The following is a 20081-nucleotide window of genomic DNA, read 5'->3' as shown; positions in this document are numbered from 1 at the left end:
AATCTGGTTTATTTTCCTTTGAAACAAATGTGGCTAGTGGAAAATCGGATTGGCTGGTAACTTTAAAAATCTACTAGCCGTGTTGGCTGGGGATCAAAAAAGTTAATTCAAAGCCCTGGTGTTGGGGATCTTTAGTCACACCGAGAACCCATATTTATGTTGAAATTACATAAAAACAAAGCTTTTTGCATAACATGAAACCTCTGATGTAAAGCCCTTTGGATTTTCCGTGTATTGTAAGGTGCTATATAAATAAAATTGCCAAAACAAAATAAATAAAAAAACTACGAAGTTACTCAAAACATCATTTATTTATCACAATAAATGGACAGAATGTTTTATAGCCAACAGCATGAGCCATCGAAAATAATTACATCAATAATAATCTATCTCAGATCACAAGTTTAAATAAATAGTTAATGCCAAAATGTTAAAAGAGGGTCATCATGGATACTGTATATGGATACGGAGTGACAAGGAGACAGGCACCGTTGTCCTCCCCATGGCTGGCTTGGCCTCGCTCTGAAATCTCCTCTTAACTGTAGGACTGGTGCGATTGATACGACAAACTCGCCCTGTTATCTATGTGTAACAAATTGACATTAGGCATTCTGGACATATTTATGCAACATAAATGTAAAACGATGTACATATATATCCATATATATTTATGATTGTAGAAAGTTAATAATCAGAAATACGTAGGTCTGTGCAGAATCAGCAGAGCAGCAGCTTGAGCACATTTACAAAGAAAATAAGCATGGCAACTCCACAAATAGTTATAAAATGTGTGCAGTAAAGTTTTATTTAAGACAATACTCTTCATCTTGGTATTACTTAAAGGTGCCGCAGGTAGGATTGGGAAGATCCAGGACTTAGCCAAAAACTTCTCAGTCCCTCTCCCACTTTCTGCTAAAGCCCAAAACGGTCTCCTAAGCCCCTCCCCCCCACAAGGGAGAATGAATGCGTGTGCATGAGCAGTGATTGACACACAGTTAGACACCCACCCCCCGGCCCTGATTGGTGCATCTGAACAGGGAGCTGTGGATTTTGTTTTATGACCTGCTTCATGTAGTTCTACTCTAACATAGGGTCAGTTTCAGCAAATATGACAGAAAGTTAGTTTTATAAGGCTTACCTACTGCACCTTTAAGAGCTCATGTGTTTCTTCTAACTTCCAGAGCCACCGTTCTGGGCCGGACAAACCCCAAAAAAGTGTTTGAAAACACTTCCCATGCAGAATAAATCTCATCTTCGTGTCACTTCATGATGCTTATTTTTTATTTTTGTCCAAAGCATTAACATTGTTCCGTAGACTACATTTAGACTGACTGCTCGCAATCTAACTGCTTCCATAATAATTGTCAGAATCATCATCTCAGGAACAGCTTGATGCAAACCGAAAATGATCACTTTCACCATACGCTTGATTTACTGACGCTGTCTGTCCCATCACAAATGACAAGTGTTAAACGTGAAATCATAACCAAGTGCAACACGAAAATTAAAAGTAAATGTGTTTTCAGAAATAAATGTGGCAACATGTGAAGCTTTGGTTAAAAAAAAAAAAAAAAGTTCAGTTAAGGTTACCAATGACTGCTCCTACTTCAGCCACTGAAAAAAAATAAAATTAAAAAATTAGCACAGTTAGGTGACATGCAGGCACTAAACAATCTATAACATTTTCATGGTCCATTTAAGATTCACATTTTTTTTCTGGGCTACAACATTTCAAGTTGAGAAGTCATTCCTATTAAGAACACACATAATCATAACAAGGACATTTCTAATGGACGGCATTAAATGACATGCAGAGTGGCATCCTACATAGAGTCATCACTGACACAGTTCTGTCTCTGTGTTCATAAAACAAACATCCAGGCTAACTAGAGTCGCTTCAGTCACCGGGAGTCAGGCAATAACGCCAGCATATGAGCACTAAAAGAAGCTGTAAGCAAGCTGTTGGGAGCCGTTAGGTGAGGTTTATTAGGAGTTGGGACCTTCAACTTCTTATTTACATGTATTGAATGCTGTGCTACCTGGAACAGAGCCACATGTTTAGCCTGGCTCCAGACCTCTGAATGTGTAAAGGGTGTGAAACAGAAGGTTCCCGATTTACTGACATGATGTTCAATCTGGCATGTCTTCACCCAGAGTCTAGTCAGTCTACATATAAGAACCTGAATCCAGATGAGAACGATTCTGGAGTTTGAGGGCATTCCCATAGATTTATTTTACAGAAGCATGACATTCTCACTTACTGCAACAGTACCCACAGGCACCTGTTCTGAATGCTTTTCTGGATACATCTTTATGGCAGCGCAAGTAAGAGGATATCATTATCATTCCTGGCTAAGGAGATGAAGATTGGCATATTGGATATGAAACAGAGGCTATATATTATTATATATTATATATCTGTGGGAGTTGTTGTGTAGATTGTGCTTATCGTGACATGGACTGTCTGGAGTTTTCCTCCATTCTGGATGAACTCAGACAGTGCAGTGTCAGTCAGGATTTACTTGTGCTGGGCCAACACTTCATTGAAAATGTTGAGAAAGATGTGAACATGGTACTCCTTGAAAACCAGCGCTGGACGGAAACGGATGGATCGATCCCCACACCCTCCCAGGAGGACACCTGTCAATGACAAAAACAATCAATGATCTGTCATAACCCAGTTAAAATAAATCCTCACAGTTCAACCAATGATTTGTCATAACAATGTTACAATATATCCTCACAGTTCAACCAATGATTTGTCATGTCACTGAACTGTGAGGATATATTCTAACAATTAATAATCTGTCATAACACTGTTACAATATATCCTTACAGTTCAATCAATGATCTGTCATAACACTGTAACAATATATCCTCACAGTTCAACCAATGATTTGTCATATTACTGAACTGTGAGGATATATTCTAACAATTAATGATCTGTCATAACACTGTTACAATATATCCTCAGTTCAACCAATGATTTGTCATAACACTGTTACAATATATCCTCACAGTTCAACCAATGATCCGTCATTTACCTTCATGTCAATGTTAGTGGTTAAAACACCAAACCTTATTTTGCTTCATTTAACACTGTATCTATCAAACATTTCCAGATAGTGTATTGATGTAAACTGGTATTAACACAGTGAGATAAGATGAATCATTGTACCACCAGTGCTGCCACTGTTCAACTCCCTACAAAACAAAAAGGCCTAATGAAAAAATGTTGGGTCATCACAATCTGGGCTGAATGTAATGTTTTAAATTATTTTCTTATGTTCAGAATGTGTCCTCAGCATTTCTTTGCTCAGGTTTCTTGTCGCAATTACACATTCAAACAAGAAGCACCAAATAGTTGGTGTCCTGGCTCCACCTGCGGCTCTGCCTGGTTTTCCCAGGATGTTTTGCGAATTGATTGTGTGTGTCTAAACTTGAGACAGACAAGTACCTCAGTATGCATTGCAGATGAATTGTTTTGAATATGCGGTTCATTTATCAAAATACTGTCCACTTCAAAAAAAAATTCTGAGATGTTGGGGCTGACTGGCAGGTCCAGTACATTAAATGCATATACAGTGGGGGAAATAAGTATTTGACCCCTTGCTGATTTTGCAGGTTTGCCCACTTACAAAGAATGCAAAAATCTACAATTGTAATCATATGTACATTCTAACAGTGAAAGACAGAATCCCAAAGAAAATTCCAGAAAATCACATCATATGAATTTATTAAAATTGATAACCATCTGATGAGGAAAAACAAGTATTTGACCCCCTGGACAAACAGCAAGTATTCTGGCTCCTACAAGCCAGTTACTCTTTCTTTAAGACACAGCCCCAATCCGAACCAATTATCTACATCAAATACACCTGCCTCACCTCGTTACCTGTATAAAAGACACTTGTCAACTCCCAAACAACCCGCATCCAACATCACCACCATGGGCAAGACCAAAGAGCTTTCTACGGACATCAGGGACAAGATTGTTGATCTGCACAAGGCTGGGATGGGCTACAAGAGAATCGGAAAGCAACTTGAGAGAAAAGATCAACTGTCGGTGCAGTTATCAGGAAATGGAAGAAGCACCACACCACCGCCAACCTCCCTCGGTCTGGGCCTCCACACAAGATCTTGCCTCGTGGGGTGTCCCTGATCATGCGAACGGTGAGGAATCATCCCAAAACCACAAGGGGGAACTGATGAATCAACTGAAGGCAGCTGGGACCACAGTTACAAAAGAAACGGTTGGTAACACACACGCCGTCATGGATTGAAATCCTGCAGCGCACGCAAGGTCCCCTGCTCAAGAAGAAACATGTACAGGCCCGCATGAAGTTCGCCATTCACCACCTGGACAACTCAGAAGAGGCCTGGAAGAAGGTGATGTGGTCAGATGAGACCAAAATAGAACTTTTTGGCCTCAACTCAACTCGTCGTGTTTGGAGGGCAAAGAACACCGAGTACAACCCAAAGAACACCATCCCCACCGTCAAGCATGGTGGTGGCAACATCATGCTTTGGGGGTGCTTTTCAGCCAGGGGGACGGGACAACTCCATCGTATTGAGGGGAGGATGGACGGGGCCATGTATCGTGGAATTCTGGACCGACATCTCCTTCCCTCAGTGAGAGAGCTGAAGATGGGTCGAGGATGGGTGTTTCAGCACGACAACGACCCTAAGCACACCGCCAAAGCAACAAAAGAGTGGCTGAAGAAGAAGCACATCAAGGTTCTGGAGTGGCCTAGCCAATCTCCAGACCTGAATCCAATTGAAAATCTTTGGAGGGAGCTTAAAATTCGAGTTGCCAGGCGACACCCTCGGAACCTGAATGATTTGGAGGCTGTCTGCAGGAGGTGGGCCAACATCCCTGCCGAAATGTGCACAAACCTTGTCACCAACTATAAAAACCATTTGACATCTGTGCTGGCCAATAATGGCTTTTCTACAAAATATTAACATGCTGTTTGTCCAGGGGGTCAAATACTTGTTTTTCCTCATCAGATGGTTATCAATTTTAATAAATTCATATGATGTGATTTTCTGGAATTTTCTTTGGGATTCTGTCTTTCACTGTTAGAATGTACATATGATTAAAATTGTAGATTTTTGCATTCTTTGTAAGTGGGCAAACCTGCAAAATCAGCAAGGGGTCAAATACTTATTTCCCCCACTGTATACATACGCTCCGGAAAAACACACTCAAGTCACGGCTACTACTATTTAGGTGTGTGCGTGTGTGTGTGTGTCTGAATATATTAAATGAAACATGAATATACAGTAAATGAATGGAAGTCTGAATATATGGAATGAAAGTCTGAATATATTGAATGGAAATCTGAATATATGAAATGGAAGTCCTAATATATTGAAGTCCTAATATATCTGAATATATTGAATTGGCGTCTGAATTATATGGAATTAAAGTCTGAATATGTTGAAAGAAAGTCTGAATATATTGAATTGAAGTCTGAATATATGGAATGAAAGTCTGAATATATAGAATGGAAGTCTGAATATATCGAATGGAAGTCTGAATATATTGAATGAAAGTCTGAATATATTGAATTGGCGTCTGAATATATGGAATTAAAGTCTGAATATGTTGAAAGGAAGTCTGAATATATTGAATGAAAGTCTGAATATATGGAATGAAAGTCTGAATATATAGAATGGAAGTCTGAATATATTGAATGAAAGTCTGAATATATGGAATGGAAGTGTGACTATATGGAATGAAAGTCTAAATATATGGAATGAAAGTCTAAATATATGGAATGGAAGTCCAAATATATTGAATGGAAGTCTGGATATATGGAATTAAAGTCTGAATATATGGAATGGAAGTCCAAATATATTGAATGGAAGTCTGGATATATGGAATTAAAGTCAGAATATATTGAATGGAAGTCTGAATATATGGAATGAAAGTCAGAATATATCGAATACATTTGAATATATGGAGTAGGTAGGGCTGGCTCTGCTCCTATTCTTAGGAGTTTGGATTCCTGAGTTCCATCTCCTAAGAAGGAATACTCGGTTAATAAGACATACCAAGTGAAGGGTGGTGTACTTCATACCTTTGTCTCTAGCCTTGAGCAGGATGCTGTTGCGCGTTGCGTCATCGCAGATATCAATGGCACAGAAGGTCCCCTGTCCTCGAGCTCGGCTCAACATGCCGGGGTACTGAGCCTGGGGACCAGACGCATGTAGGTCATGTTCACACACACACACACACACACACACACACACACACACACACACACACACACACACACACATATATATAGGTCATGTTCACACCAAGGACGATCCAAATAAACTACAGTAAGCCTGTCTACGATTGAAAACATAAAACACAATATTGTCATACAGCAACTCTGATCAGTGATTTACTATTAAGCTCACAATGTTCTAATCCATCCAGAGATATCTACAGTAGCAAAGTATAAATAGTGTGGCAAAAACTCGGGGGGTTCCGGATGGGTGTTGATTTTATCCATACAAATACTGTTATCCATACTCTTTATCATTCTGGCTTTGTATTAATATTCCTATGTGTTCTTTTTATTACTGTGACAGAAAAATAATACATTTACAACATGATTTCAATTAATTTACATTTGTAATATAACAAAGTATTCTAGAGCAGCAACAGCAATGCTTACAACAGCAAAGTTGCTATATAAACTCAAAACTAATGTAAATGACACTCTATGAGATACAAATATATAACATTGTTTACATCACAAGACTGACAAGTATAAAAACAAATGATGTGTAAGATTGAAATCAATCCCTTTTATTTGTCCCTGAATCCACTGCCTGACAGATACTGCTGGGAGAGGGAGGGGCTATAGGAGTCCGTTCACTTTTAAGACTAGTTAGACTACATACAGACAGCCTGGAAATGCTGAAAAGCAGTTGAAAGCTGTGGCAAATTTATCTTACTTTTAACATTACAAGACATTACTCAAAGTTTTTGCACTTATAGTACCAAGTATAGTTGTAGTTGTTTTAATTCAAAACCAGGTTTTGAGGGTGGAGGGGGCATACCGACTGAGGGTTGGCAACCAAACAGAGCAAACACCCTCCCAACACAATACTTTATGGGTTTATGAAGACTGGACATCAGAAAGCCAGTACTTGTGGAGGCAACAAAAGTGGGGGGCATTTTCAAAAATCTGAAAAACACATACAGTATATAGAGTACATATTGCATTGCTTATGCTGTTGTGTTATTTATGGAAGTAAATCTGTTTCATCGGATTTTGAAATGAAAAAGCCACTGAATTTCTAGCACTGTATGCTAGATTAGCATTTATGCATTGAAATTATGTATCTGAAGTTTTGCCTCTCTTAAAATTTCAGTGTTAACATCCGGGAACCCAAGGAAAAGCAATCAATTCTAGAATCTAGATCGGGAGGTGTGCCATATTATATACTTTGCCTTGGGTTCCCGGATGTTAACACTGAATTTTAAACATTACATTTTGCAGCTGAATTTGGTATATTGAATGTTTTTATGTTGAATTTGGGATTCTGAATTTATGAACTTAAGGTGAAAGGTGAGAATTAGTTGTTGAAGATTTGAAGAGTAAAATTAAGAGGCAAAAAAAAAATTCAGATACATAATTTCAAAGCACAAATATTCAGTGCTAGAAATTCAATGGCTTTTTAATTTCAAAATCCAATGAAACAGATTTACTTCCATAGTTATTCATGCTTAGCTGAAGTGGGTGACTTGAATTTGGACAGGTCGAACCTTACCAAATGCGAATATACAAAAAATAATAACAAAAAATGTCCACAAGTTTGGTGCAAATAAAACAAACTGCACTTTTACACGTGCACACATACACACACACAAGTGCACTACCTGTAGGTCATAAAGGCCGTTTAGCAAGGCTTTTCCTGAACGGGTCACTTCCTCCAAAAGGTTTTCTCTGCGAATCACATTAAGAACTTCAGCTAGGATCAAGTTCTTTGATGGGTCACCCATCCATGTGTTAAAGATACGGTACGGCTGAAAAGGACAACAGACACACAAGCAAACGCAACTGTAAATAAAAAAATGACAATGCTCTTACTAACATCTTTTTTTAATTTAAAGTGACAGTCCAATGACAGTGATGTAACACTCTAATAATGTTAAGTCAGTAAGTTTGTGTAAAACATAGTCATAACCCAAGGTTCTACATACATCCATAATGTGTATGGGTCATCGTACATCACTTCAACACATTTGAGTAAAGAAACAATCAGAAACAACAAATACAACAAATCTTAAATAATGCCAAACCTTATCAGCCTGTAATTCGTCCCTGTGGTAGTAGCCACCGGTCAGAAGCTTCTTGCTGAAGGAGACAATGTCAGCAGGATCGTCCATGCCCCAGTGCTCATGGGCCCACATCTTTCCTGTGGACCCTCCGCCAGTCTGGACTTCATCCACGTGAAAAGCACATCCATGCTGGGTGGATACAAGATTAACAGAGTGAGCAATGGCAAAGCGATCAAGGTAGACAGATCATGAATGCCAAGTAGAAGGAAAAAATACTGTAGTTTGAATTGGCATTGCAAGGCACAGAGTCCAAGTGTGACATTCTTTTCACTGGGGTTCTGCAAGGACCAATGCTTGGTTGTTCCTCTTCTGAATATATACCAAATAGTCCTACTCTCTGAGGGTGGATGTCAAGCCTCATTTAGTTAGATTTCCAAATGGATGATGGAACCACCCAGAACTCAGTCTCTCTGAGACTAGTGAAGCCCTATTAGTATCTAGCTCAACTCTGTCACATTCTCGCCAACAGCTTGCCAACACTGGGTAGCTTGCCAGCCAGCTGACCAGTCACAGCTCACAGATCTTTTTTATTATTATTATGTAGTGGTTTATTTAAAACAGGGACAGTGTAGCCTGGATGCCAGTCGAACTTAGCCCCGCCCACAACATTTGAGGTTGGGAAGTTCGGTCCGGACAGCCAGAGCTGTTCGGACCAATCAAATTGTCAGGGCGGGCTTTATACGATGATGGACAGATGATCAACAGTAACTGAAACTGCCGCCTCTGCCTTTGCTCTGTCGAAGCCTGCCTTTGACTTGCAGCTTCTGTGACGTCTGTCTCCGTTGCTCTGATTGGTTGGAGGTCCATCCAATCGAGTGCAGAGGCATTTTCTTTCCTGGTTCGGTTGAAACACGCCCCATAACCACAGCCCAACGGAGCAGCATCAGAATTATATTCTGACTAGGATCTGAGTATGACGACGTCAGGCTAGGGACAGTGTACAATAAATGTACTGTATTACACAAGATATATCACAATTCTTATTTCCATCTGTTGTCCCTGGGCATGTACAGTGCACATATAATAAGAATGCATCGTCTCATACTGCCAAGTCTTCTTCCAAGAGTGGCTAGCAAGCATATTCTTCCCAAGAACACAACTCTGTATTCTTAGTTTTGAGAAACACCCATAGTACTATATCTAACTCTATATATATATCTAACTCTATATATATATATATATATATATATATATATATATATATATATACACACACTCTCAGAGTCACATCACATTGTTTCATTATATATTGCAATCCAATTTAGTTTGTGATTATCCAATTATTACCCTACGGTAAGATGTTATTTTGCCAAAGGACAGCTATGATAAGCTATATTAATGGCAGTGCTTGATGCATTTCATGTTGACATATTGGTGTCGGAGGCTAGTAAAGCAGTATGGCTTCCAAGGTGATGCAACTCCGAATTAGCTCAACAAGCGGAGCTCTTTCAAGGGATCGGTTACCTTGCGTGCAATGTTGCGGAGGCTTTTGAAGAAGTCTGGGGAGGCGTGGTTATCTCCACCTTCAGCCTGGATTGGTTCAATAACAATCCCGGCCACCGGCTTCCCCTTCTGCCTCCATTTCACGATCAGATCTTCCACCTGGAGATGAACACACACACACACACACGCAGACACACACACACAAACACACACAAACACACACACACACAGTTAATAAACAATTCATCACACACCAAAGAAGAGAATAATGCTGAACAGAACATGATGCTTGAGCAAGCACACACAGAGAATTTTAAAAGGGAGCTGTTGTTTAAAGAGGGGAGATCTTGCAATTATATTTTTTGACGTTTAAATATTTTAAATAAAATGTTCACCCTCTTTTATAACGGTTTATTTAGGTAAGTGTAACTGTATTGCCTGCTGAAAGCTTAAAGGTTAGATTATTTTAAAGCTCCGTCAGATGCCGAGCCGTGCTCAAGATGGTTATTCGACATCTATTATCCAAATTAAATTCTGTCTCTTTTAACTCTAGGTTGGGATGCACCCATTAATCGGCACAACATCGGCATTATATACATAATATTGGCCTCGTTGATTGCCATAGGCCTATTAAATTAGATGGCATTCGCCGTGGCAGGGGACGATGTTTTGCGGTTGTTCCAGAGAGGAAGACGCGACGACAAAGCGTGGTTTGTTACCGTGTACTGCTTTATGGAGACCTGGCTTCATGAGGACAGCGCAAGTAGCGACATAGAGGGATATACATAGAGTGAAGTCTTCTGGTAGCTGCGCCAAGAGAAATCCCAATCATTCCCAATCTTGCAGAGACGGAGAGCATGAGTAGGAGCTGTCCATGAGCGTAAGGAGCAGGAGCAAATGAAATATTTTGTTCCGATGCTTTCATGGACTCTCTGTGGGCTCTCCCTTGACTGTATGCCTCCAAATCCCCCCCGATTGCCCGCGAGCTTCTCCTGTATGGTAATTTCTCTACTGTGCGACAGAAATTCGCGTGGTCATGACACAATCGTTGGCCTATTTTTACAAAAACGTCTGCTACGGGGCCATAACGTGAGGTACAAGGTAATGGAGCCTTTTATACATTGTGGTGTTTCTTTAGAAATAAACAATGGACAAATAGAGTCTTTAAACGCTTCAGATGTAAAGTTATTCGCTGTCAAAGTGACGGCAAAAATGAATGGGAGTCAATGGGATGCTAGCGGAAGGTGATGGCTTGTTAGCCTCAGAGTCTCCCCATAGGAGGTACGCTTTCCGGATGCTCGCTTACCCTCCTTGGTGTCTTTCAGGCAGGTTGAAGCGTTCGTTATACTCGCCGTTCCCGACCGGTCGCGCCACAGTGTGACGTCATGGGAGCGCCGTAACTATTTCTACTCGCGCGTGGTGGTCGCTACGCTAGTTGCCGTCTTCTCCTGAACAAAGGTGTCGCAACTGAGGAAAGGCTACCGACTTCTGCCATTTCTACGGACTAGAAGAAGAAGAAAAAGGTGAAACAACGGCAGAACTGGCAGCAGCATTGAGGTCAATGTCAACAGTGGCGGAGTCAACGGAGGAGGAGGAACAGCTGCTTTTGAGCCTGCTTGCAAAGAAACAAAGAAAAAGAACGTGGAATGTTCGTCCTTTGAATAACGGCAGACATAAATATGGCGAGTTCAATATCCTCAGCCAGTCAGCCCGTCAATAGGACATAGTGAACACAGTGGCGCCTGCCTGTAACAGAGGAAGTCTAACGTTAACCCATACCGTGACAGCTTTCACCTTTCTCCTGTCTGTGTGGAGTTTTGAAAAGTGTAAACACACTTGCAACCGCTTTACCGGTATTGCCGTAACTCACTGTGACTTTAACAAAGTCGACGCTGTTTTGCTCCGTCGGCACCACATCTTTGCGAGCGTGTGTGTGTGTGTGTCAGTAGTGGGAGCTCCGCTCTCTGTCAAGATGCAGAGACGTCAGATATGCTCGCGCTTATGCGCTCTCGGGTACCGAAATTTGGCACATTTTGATTTAAAGTCAATCTGTCCTCGGTAGTACCGATGTGCCGATGGTTAAGGCGGCAGGCGTGCGTTGCTTAGGCAGCCGCCTTAACTGCAAAGTGCTGCGGGAAACCCTGCATACAGGGGCCTGGTAGAAAGCATTTTACAGTTTAATAGAACAGTTTGATATGGCAACCTGAACATGAAAGACAAAAACAATCTTTCCAAAATTGTTAATCTAGCAGGTGAGTTGTAGTCTCATTTGAACCTGATATCCTCTTTCCTGCTCACTAATAAAGTTCCTATCATTTTCTCTGATCAACCAACACACACACACACACACACACACACACACACACACACACACACACACACACACACACACACACACAACCTCTTCCAGACAGCGAGCCTCTTCCTGTGCATTCTCTCTGCTGAATTCCTCCAGCGGGTACTGCAGTCGGGGAAACGGAGCGATCGGCCAATCAAATGACGGCACATCCAGCTTGTGGATTGCTTTGGAGTGTGTTGTTGCCAAGCAACCTTAACAAGGCAAAAGCATCGTGTTAGCCACAAATCTATGACGTGGCAATAATAACTCAGGCTTTTCATGTAAATGCTTGTTCAGTGTGCAGTAATCCAGGTGTGCTATATAAGTGTATAAGTAGATGAATAACGTATCTAATATATGTATCTCTATACCATAGCCCCTCCCTTTCCTGGTGGGCTTTTAATGTGAAATGTGGGGATAGTTTACCACCAATAGAAAAGACTAAATGCAAAACAATTTCATTTGGGAAGAGAATTTCAGAGCAGCAGCGTGTTGAGTAGGGCTGCACAATATATGTAGTTTTTTTTTAATTGTCATGCCGATATCACCTGGCACAATAAACACATCGCAAAAGACACGCAGAGATTTTTTTTGTGTAAATTGAAAGACAGTATCAGCAGAAAACGGCACTTTAAAATGTAACGGTCTTTCTTTTTCAATGCTGCCTTTTTATATATCGAATTCAATGTTCAGTTTCTTTAAAAAAAGAAGAAGTTGGAAATGATTTCCTTCCACTAGTTTCAAATTTAACAAGCAGTTTGTTGTATTTTAGAAGAATACTGAAAGCAGCAGAAGTGAGCACAGTTTCATATCTGATTATTCAACAAGGTTATCGCAGATTTTCCTCATATCGTGCAGCTCTAGTGGACTGATGGCCATATTATAGTAGTGAGAAAATTGTGTGTGTGTGTGTGTGTGTGTGGGCTTGTTTAACTATATTCGTGGGGTCCAAAAACCGGAAGTCCAGTATAGTTGTGGGGTCCCGACAGCTTTGTGGGGCCAAAATGCTGGACCCCACAAGTTTAAAGGGCTGTTTGAGGGTTAAGACTTGGTTTTAGGGTTAGGGATAGAATTAGGTTAGGGTGAGGGTAAGGGTTAAGGTTAGGCATTTAGTTGTGATGGTTAAGGTTAGGGTAAGGGGCTAGGGAATGCATTAGGTCAATGATGGGTCCCCACAAACATAGTGCCACAAACCTAAAAAATCAATACACACTCTCTCCCTGGGAGAAAGTGCGGCGTATTTGAAGAAAGCATTATTACACATGTCCTTACTATGCTATACAGCATACAATGAGAACACGAGTGGTGTTTCTGCGAGTGTTGAACATACCCATGGTTCTTCCATGGAAAGCTCCCATGAAAGATAAGATACTGAGTTCTGGACAACCTGGGGCCTGAGACACAAGAGAAGCAAAGAGAAAGCATAGAGAAAGATGCAATTTATAATGAAATACAGTTGGAAATATCAAAATATTCTGAAAAGTAGTGCCCCTTCTGTCCCCCACCTGGTTGACCATGCAGGAGCTGAGGTCTTCCTCAGACGGTGTGTTGTGGCCCCGCTCCTTGTTCTACAGCGCGCGCACACACACACACACACACACACACACACACACACACACACACACACACACACACACACACACACACACACACACACACACACACACAAAGCTTCAGTTACATTTGGCTGTGGAGATAATATTTCACTTCTTATTTCATCAAGTCAACCTGGTTTAGCCATAATGTAAAGGAGAAGTACTACACTACCCACAATCCCAAGCGGTACAGCGATGGCTCTGATTGGTAGAGCTCGCTTTCAGTAACAACACGACAGATATCCGACTGGGAGTAACATTATGCTGCGTTCCAGGCAACCCGTAACACGGCAGTCAAACCATAACTTACTACCGGTGAACTGGTTGATTGACAACAATGGCGCCCCCTGTTGATGCTGCACAGACGCCGGTGATTAACAGTGAGAAATAGAAATAAATAGCATGAACAGGCAACGTAAAGTAATTCCGCACATTGTAATCAAAACAATACACATACGATTGTGTACTACTGTCGTGGAAGTTTCCTTTGCAGCAGGGGGAGAGGTTTTCAGAGTTTAGTAAATTGAAACAAATGAGACAGACTGAGACTAAAACCAAGTTGGGTTTTTGTATTTTATTAAAAACATATGTATATTTGCAAATAGGAGCAACATGATTTCACAAAAGGCCGCAGCCCAGTGTGGAGTCAGTTTCTCAAATGAGTGGACAGAACCACTAGGCTTATATGCATCTTCAGAGTGACAGCACACACGCTACAATTCTTACAGGCAATCTGATACACATGCAGACATCTCTGAGCCATTTCGCCTCCTCCTCCATGTACGACTTTCACCCCCCCCCCCAGTTACAGCTTAACTGGCATAGGGTGACCTTGTAGCCCCTATCTGTTCAGACAAACAGCTCACATTATGTTCCAGACTGGACGTCTCAGCAGATAAGCAGAAACTGAGATAAACTGTCTTTCAATAATGTGAGAGAATTAAAGTAGAAATAAAACATAAAAATATAAGGAATTATGCTTAAATGTAATTTTTCCCATTACACTACTACAGGTTATGTTTATTAAATGAAGCCCAAAATATGTCACCGACTAGAAATCGCTACTATCAGCTGGCTCTAGCTAACGTCAACGTTAGGTAGCCGAAGGTAGATAGAAGTGTTTGTGATGACTTTTGCCTGGAACGCTACCAAGTCGGGAGTCGTGACTTGAAGTCGTAACTTCCGGGCTAAAAATTGTGTCTGGAACACAGCGTTAATGTTACATTAACAGGCTCGCCTTTTTATACATGTCAGCATGCTGCCTGCATGTTTTCTTTTCTTTTTTTAAGTTTAAGTCTCGTTTTCGCGGCGAAAAATATGTCAATCAGCAAATTCTTTTCATCATAGTGTTGCTGAAATAAACACTGTTGACCTAGGGCCTAAAAGTCCTTCTTACATGGCTCTCTGTTCCGCTTCCACAAGTCTCGGAGCTTTAAAGAAGTGCAGTTTCACAGACATGGATGCAGCTGGGATAATAACTCAGTTCTTGTCTCTCATTGGTTCAGACCATGACACCCGGCTAACAGTTACTCACCCTGTACCAGATAAACATGGCTTTGAAAGCATTCTCATTGGAGCACGATCCGCAGGCCATCGTCTGAACACGAGTCATTCCACTGGGAGACACCTGAACCGAGGGAAGACAAAACCAAGGGACGCTTATCAACTAGCTCAGAACATAAATGATGCAGAAATTATAACACCATATCTCCACTGTACAGTATATTGTATGTGTGTGTGTGTGTGTGTGTGTGTGTGTGTGTGTGTGTGTGTGTGTGTGTGTGTGTGTGTGTTACTAACTGAGAGAAGACTTTCAGTGAGTTTGTCGGGGAAGTTCTCCGGCGGCAGGATTCCCAGGGCTGGTCGGTTTACGAGCGTACTCTGAGAGAAAGACCGAAAACACATCCATTTCTGAAAACCCTTTACAATTTTGGTCAACAAAGCACAACTGAAACTTTTATGAAAAATAATGATCAAACAACTAAACAAACTCAGATATAGAATGTGACTCTCCTCTAACATGTTGTTCCACCAGCAACTTATCCATCAGTTACACTGTCCACATAAAGGACAAATAGATTCTGAAAACATCAGGCAATGGACTTTATATTAAATGTGTAGAGGACATACTATAATATATCATATAAAGATACTAAATGTGTAGAGGACATACTATAATATATCATATACAGATATTAATGTGTAGAGGACATACTATATCATATAAAGATATTAAACGTGTAGAGGACATACTATAATATATCATATAAAGATAATGTGTAGAGGACATACTATAATATATCATATAAAGATAATGTGTAGAGGACATACTATATCATATAAAGATACTAAATGTGTAGAGGACATACTATATCATATAAAGATATGAATATGTAGAGGACATACTATTATATATCATATAAAGATAACATGTAGAGGACATACTATAATATATTATATAAAGATAATGTGTAGAGGACATACTATGATATATCATATAAAGATATTAATGTGTAGAGGACATACTATAATATATTATATAATGATAATGTGTAGAGGACATACTATAATATATCATAAAAATATCAAACGTGTAGAGGACATACTATAATATATCATATAAAGATACTAAATGTGTAGAGGACATACTATATCAAATAAAGATAATGTGTAGAGGACATACTATAATATATCATATAAAGATACTAATGTGTAAAGGACATACTATTATATATCATATAAAGATATTAATGTGTAGAGGACATACTATAATATATCATATAAAGATATTAATGTGTAGAGGACATACTATTATATATCATATAAAGATAACATGTAGAGGACATACTATAATATATTATATAAAGATAATGTGTAGAGGACATACTATGATATATCATATAAAGATATTAATGTGTAGAGGACATACTATTATATATCATATAAAGATAACATGTAGAGGACATACTATATTATATAAAGATAATGTGTAGAGGACATACTATGATATATCATATAAAGATATTAATGTGTAGAGGACATACTATAATATATTATATAATGATAATGTGTAGAGGACATACTATAATATATTATATAAAGATATCAAACGTGTAGAGGACATACTATAATATATCATATAAAGATACTAAATGTGTAGAGGACATACTATATCAAATAAAGATAATGTGTAGAGGACATACTATAATATATCATATAAAGATATTAATGTGTAGAGGACATACTATAATATATCATATAAAGATATTAATGTGTAGAGGACATACTATAATATATCATATAAAGATATTAATGTGTAGAGGACATACTATAATATATCATATAAAGATACTAATGTGTAGAGGACATACTATAATATATCATATAAAGATATTAATGTGTAGAGGACATACTATAATATATCATATAAAGATACTAATGTGTAAAGGACATACTATTATATACCATATAAAGATATTAATATGTAGAGGACATACTATAATATATCATATGCAGATTCGGAATATGAAGAGGACGTACCAGATTGTTAGGATTGGACATGAGTTTGAGCAGCGCCGGGTGGTTGTATCCTGAGGACAGAAGGACAAACTGTCTCAATGTGTCTCTACCTGTATCTCTGCTTTACATAATAATAATAATAATAATAATAATAATAATAATAATACATTTTATTTGTAGAGCACTTTTCATTGACAAATCAATCCCTTTTGTATTAAAACAACTGTTCCTGTTTTTCAAAGAAATGACTCGGAGGTATTTGGAGAATCATTATTCCATCTGCTGATGGCTTTCTGAAGACTTTCTATTCCAAAAAAGATAAATAATTGTTATGAACCTTCAGGAAGATTGACAAACAGTTTCACTGATAGGAATATAAACTCCTCTTAGGGCGTTTTCACACCTGTAGTCCGTTTGCTTTGGTCCGAATCAGTTGGTGAGTTCTTAAACCTAAACACATCGGTGTTGGTTTCACACCTGGAAAAATCCAAGCGTACCAAAATGCGCCATTACAAATCACGCAAGAACGTGCAACTCCTCTTATTGGTCGGATGTGTCTGGAGGGGCGGGAGCAAGAAAGTACATACAGGAAGAAGACATACATACGGTCAAACCAGCTCATTTCATTAAAATGGTAAAACGTACCGAGACCACCTCTTCGAGCAGGTCTCGGTACGCTTGCTTGGTCCGCTTTTGGTGCGCGCCCGAGTGCGAATGCCGCGTTCTCACCTGCCCAGACGAACCACACCAGCGGGACAAACGAACTCTAGGGCAATTCAACCGAAATAAATAAAGAGGCAGGTGTGAAAAGGCCCTTAGTTCAGTGTTGTGAGATGTTCTGTTCCCCTTCCAACCAGCAGAGGGCGCGGAGCTGCAGCCAAGCTCTCTGCTGGTTTGAGCTCCCTACATATTCTCCGTTTCAACGTGGTATGCTCTCTAGAACGTCACCTTCTCACCTGAGGTTGAAAGGTTTTTCAATAGGTTTTAAGAGTGATGAACAGAATCCAACACAGGACTGACAGCAGGTCTGCAGCTCCATGTTAAACGGCTACAGGCACAACACTTGGCAAACACTATTTCACATACTTTTCCAGATTTGAGCAATTCCAAAATCCACCGACCTCTAGATCAATGACATGTCAAAATCAATGTTCCAGCCAAGTGAGACCAGGTGTCCCCCGTAGCAAAAGCCCTTTAGTCTTTAAACAAATACCCATTTAGAGAGCGCAATAGAGCATTTTCACAACTTTTGACATTGGTATTTGAATGTCTTCATCTTAAAAGATTTGGCAGTGAGGTCATATGATGCTGTAGGGCATCATATGACATATCCTGGACAGACTTTAAGTTGTACACTCTGTAAAATATGCCCATGGATGGTGTTATTTTAAGGACACAATCCATGATCCACATTAGGCTCGGGAGATCTTTTTTTGTTTTAAAATGGTCCAATCCTGGTTACTTGAGATGGCCGGGTATCTGAAGGCCAGTCTGATAGGCAGGTTGTTGAGACATGTACAGTATCTCACAAAAGTGAGTACACCCCTCACATTTTAGTCAATATTTAATTCTATCTTTTAATGGGACAACACTGAAGAAATGACACTTTGCTACAATGTAAAGTATTAAGTGTACAGCTTGTATAACAGTGTAAATGTGCTGTCCCCTCAAAATAACTCAACACACAGCCTTGTCTAAACAGCTGGCAACTACAGTCAGTACACCCCTATGTTAAATTCCCATAGAGGCAGGCAGATTTTTATTTTTAAAGGCCAGTTATTTCATGGATCCAGGATACTATGCATCCTGATAAAGTTCCCTTGGCCTTTGGAATTAAAATAGCCCCCCCATCCTCACATACCCTTCACCATACCTAGAGATTGGCATGGTTTTACTTCAGTTAACCTAATAGCTTAGTTTGATTTGCACTGAGAGATGATTTTATGGAAAGTACCCCACATAAGACAAAGACAGACACACAGACAGGACAGCTCCACCAGTTCAGTCAGAGGGCGTACCAGACATTCCTGTTTAACACTTTCTAAGACATTCCCAGTAGCGAAATGTCACTTTTCCGCATTCACTTCCAACCATAAGTGTCGCGTGAACCGACGCCTATTTTTCACACGACACGCAAGCGTGTTGGAAGCATTTCCAGGCAAAACAGACACGAATACATACAGTACAGTAAAGGCCAAAAGTTTGGACACACCATCTCATTCAATGCGTTTCCTTTTTATTTTCATGACTATTTACATTGCAGATTCTCACTGAAGGCATCAAAAGTATGAATGAACACACATGGAATTATGTACTTAACAAAAAAGTGTGAAATAACTAAAAACATGTCTTATATTTTAGATTCTTCAAAATAGCCACCCTTTGCTTTTTTTATTAATAAGGGAAAAAACTTCCAGTAATTAACCCTGACAAAGCACACCTGTGAAGTGAAAACCATTTCAGGTGACTACCTCATGAAGCTCATTGAGAGAACACCAAGGGTTTGCAGAGTTATCAAAAAAAGCAAAGGGTGGTTACTTTGAGGAATCTAAAATATAAGACATGTTTTCCGTTATTTCACACTTTTTTGTTAAGTACATAATTCCATATGTGTTCATTCATAGTTTTGATGCCTTCAGTGAGAATCTACAATGTAAATAGTCATGAAAATAAAGAAACACATTGAATGAGAAGGTGTGTCCAAACTTTTGGCCTGTACTGTATTAATAAATGACATGTTGATGTTTGAAAGCCTCTAGGTTTTGATATAAATGCAGATATATAAATGTAATAAAAAAAAAAAAAAAAAAAATTGATTTTCTAATATTGCACCTGTCAA

General features: G+C 39.5%; 1 protein-coding gene across 6 annotated transcripts in view; it reads right to left on the bottom strand.

The window, feature by feature from the left end:
- Window positions 1-1708: 1708 nt before the first annotated feature.
- The window catches only part of abat (4-aminobutyrate aminotransferase), a 35809-nt gene continuing 17436 nt past the window's right edge, over window positions 1709-20081 (bottom strand). For all 6 annotated transcript variants that reach the window (XM_028600374.1, XM_028600375.1, XM_028600378.1 and 3 more), the window contains exons 6-16: window positions 17264-17313; window positions 15524-15604; window positions 15258-15350; window positions 13634-13696; window positions 13459-13522; window positions 12192-12340; window positions 9812-9949; window positions 8309-8476; window positions 7886-8032; window positions 6087-6198; window positions 1709-2640 (exon numbers count right to left, since the gene is read on the bottom strand). In XM_028600374.1, the coding sequence (XP_028456175.1) occupies window positions 2519-2640; window positions 6087-6198; window positions 7886-8032; window positions 8309-8476; window positions 9812-9949; window positions 12192-12340; window positions 13459-13522; window positions 13634-13696; window positions 15258-15350; window positions 15524-15604; window positions 17264-17313 (1187 nt within the window). In that variant the 3' untranslated portion in view covers window positions 1709-2518. The remainder of the gene's footprint in view (window positions 2641-6086; window positions 6199-7885; window positions 8033-8308; window positions 8477-9811; window positions 9950-12191; window positions 12341-13458; window positions 13523-13633; window positions 13697-15257; window positions 15351-15523; window positions 15605-17263; window positions 17314-20081) is intronic.

The sequence above is a fragment of the Perca flavescens genome, chromosome 15, assembly GCF_004354835.1.
Source record: "Perca flavescens isolate YP-PL-M2 chromosome 15, PFLA_1.0, whole genome shotgun sequence".
In the NCBI taxonomy this organism is placed as follows: domain Eukaryota; kingdom Metazoa; phylum Chordata; class Actinopteri; order Perciformes; family Percidae; genus Perca; species Perca flavescens.
The sequence above is the reverse complement of the archived record's forward strand: the minus strand, read 5'-3'. Positions and strand labels throughout refer to the sequence as shown.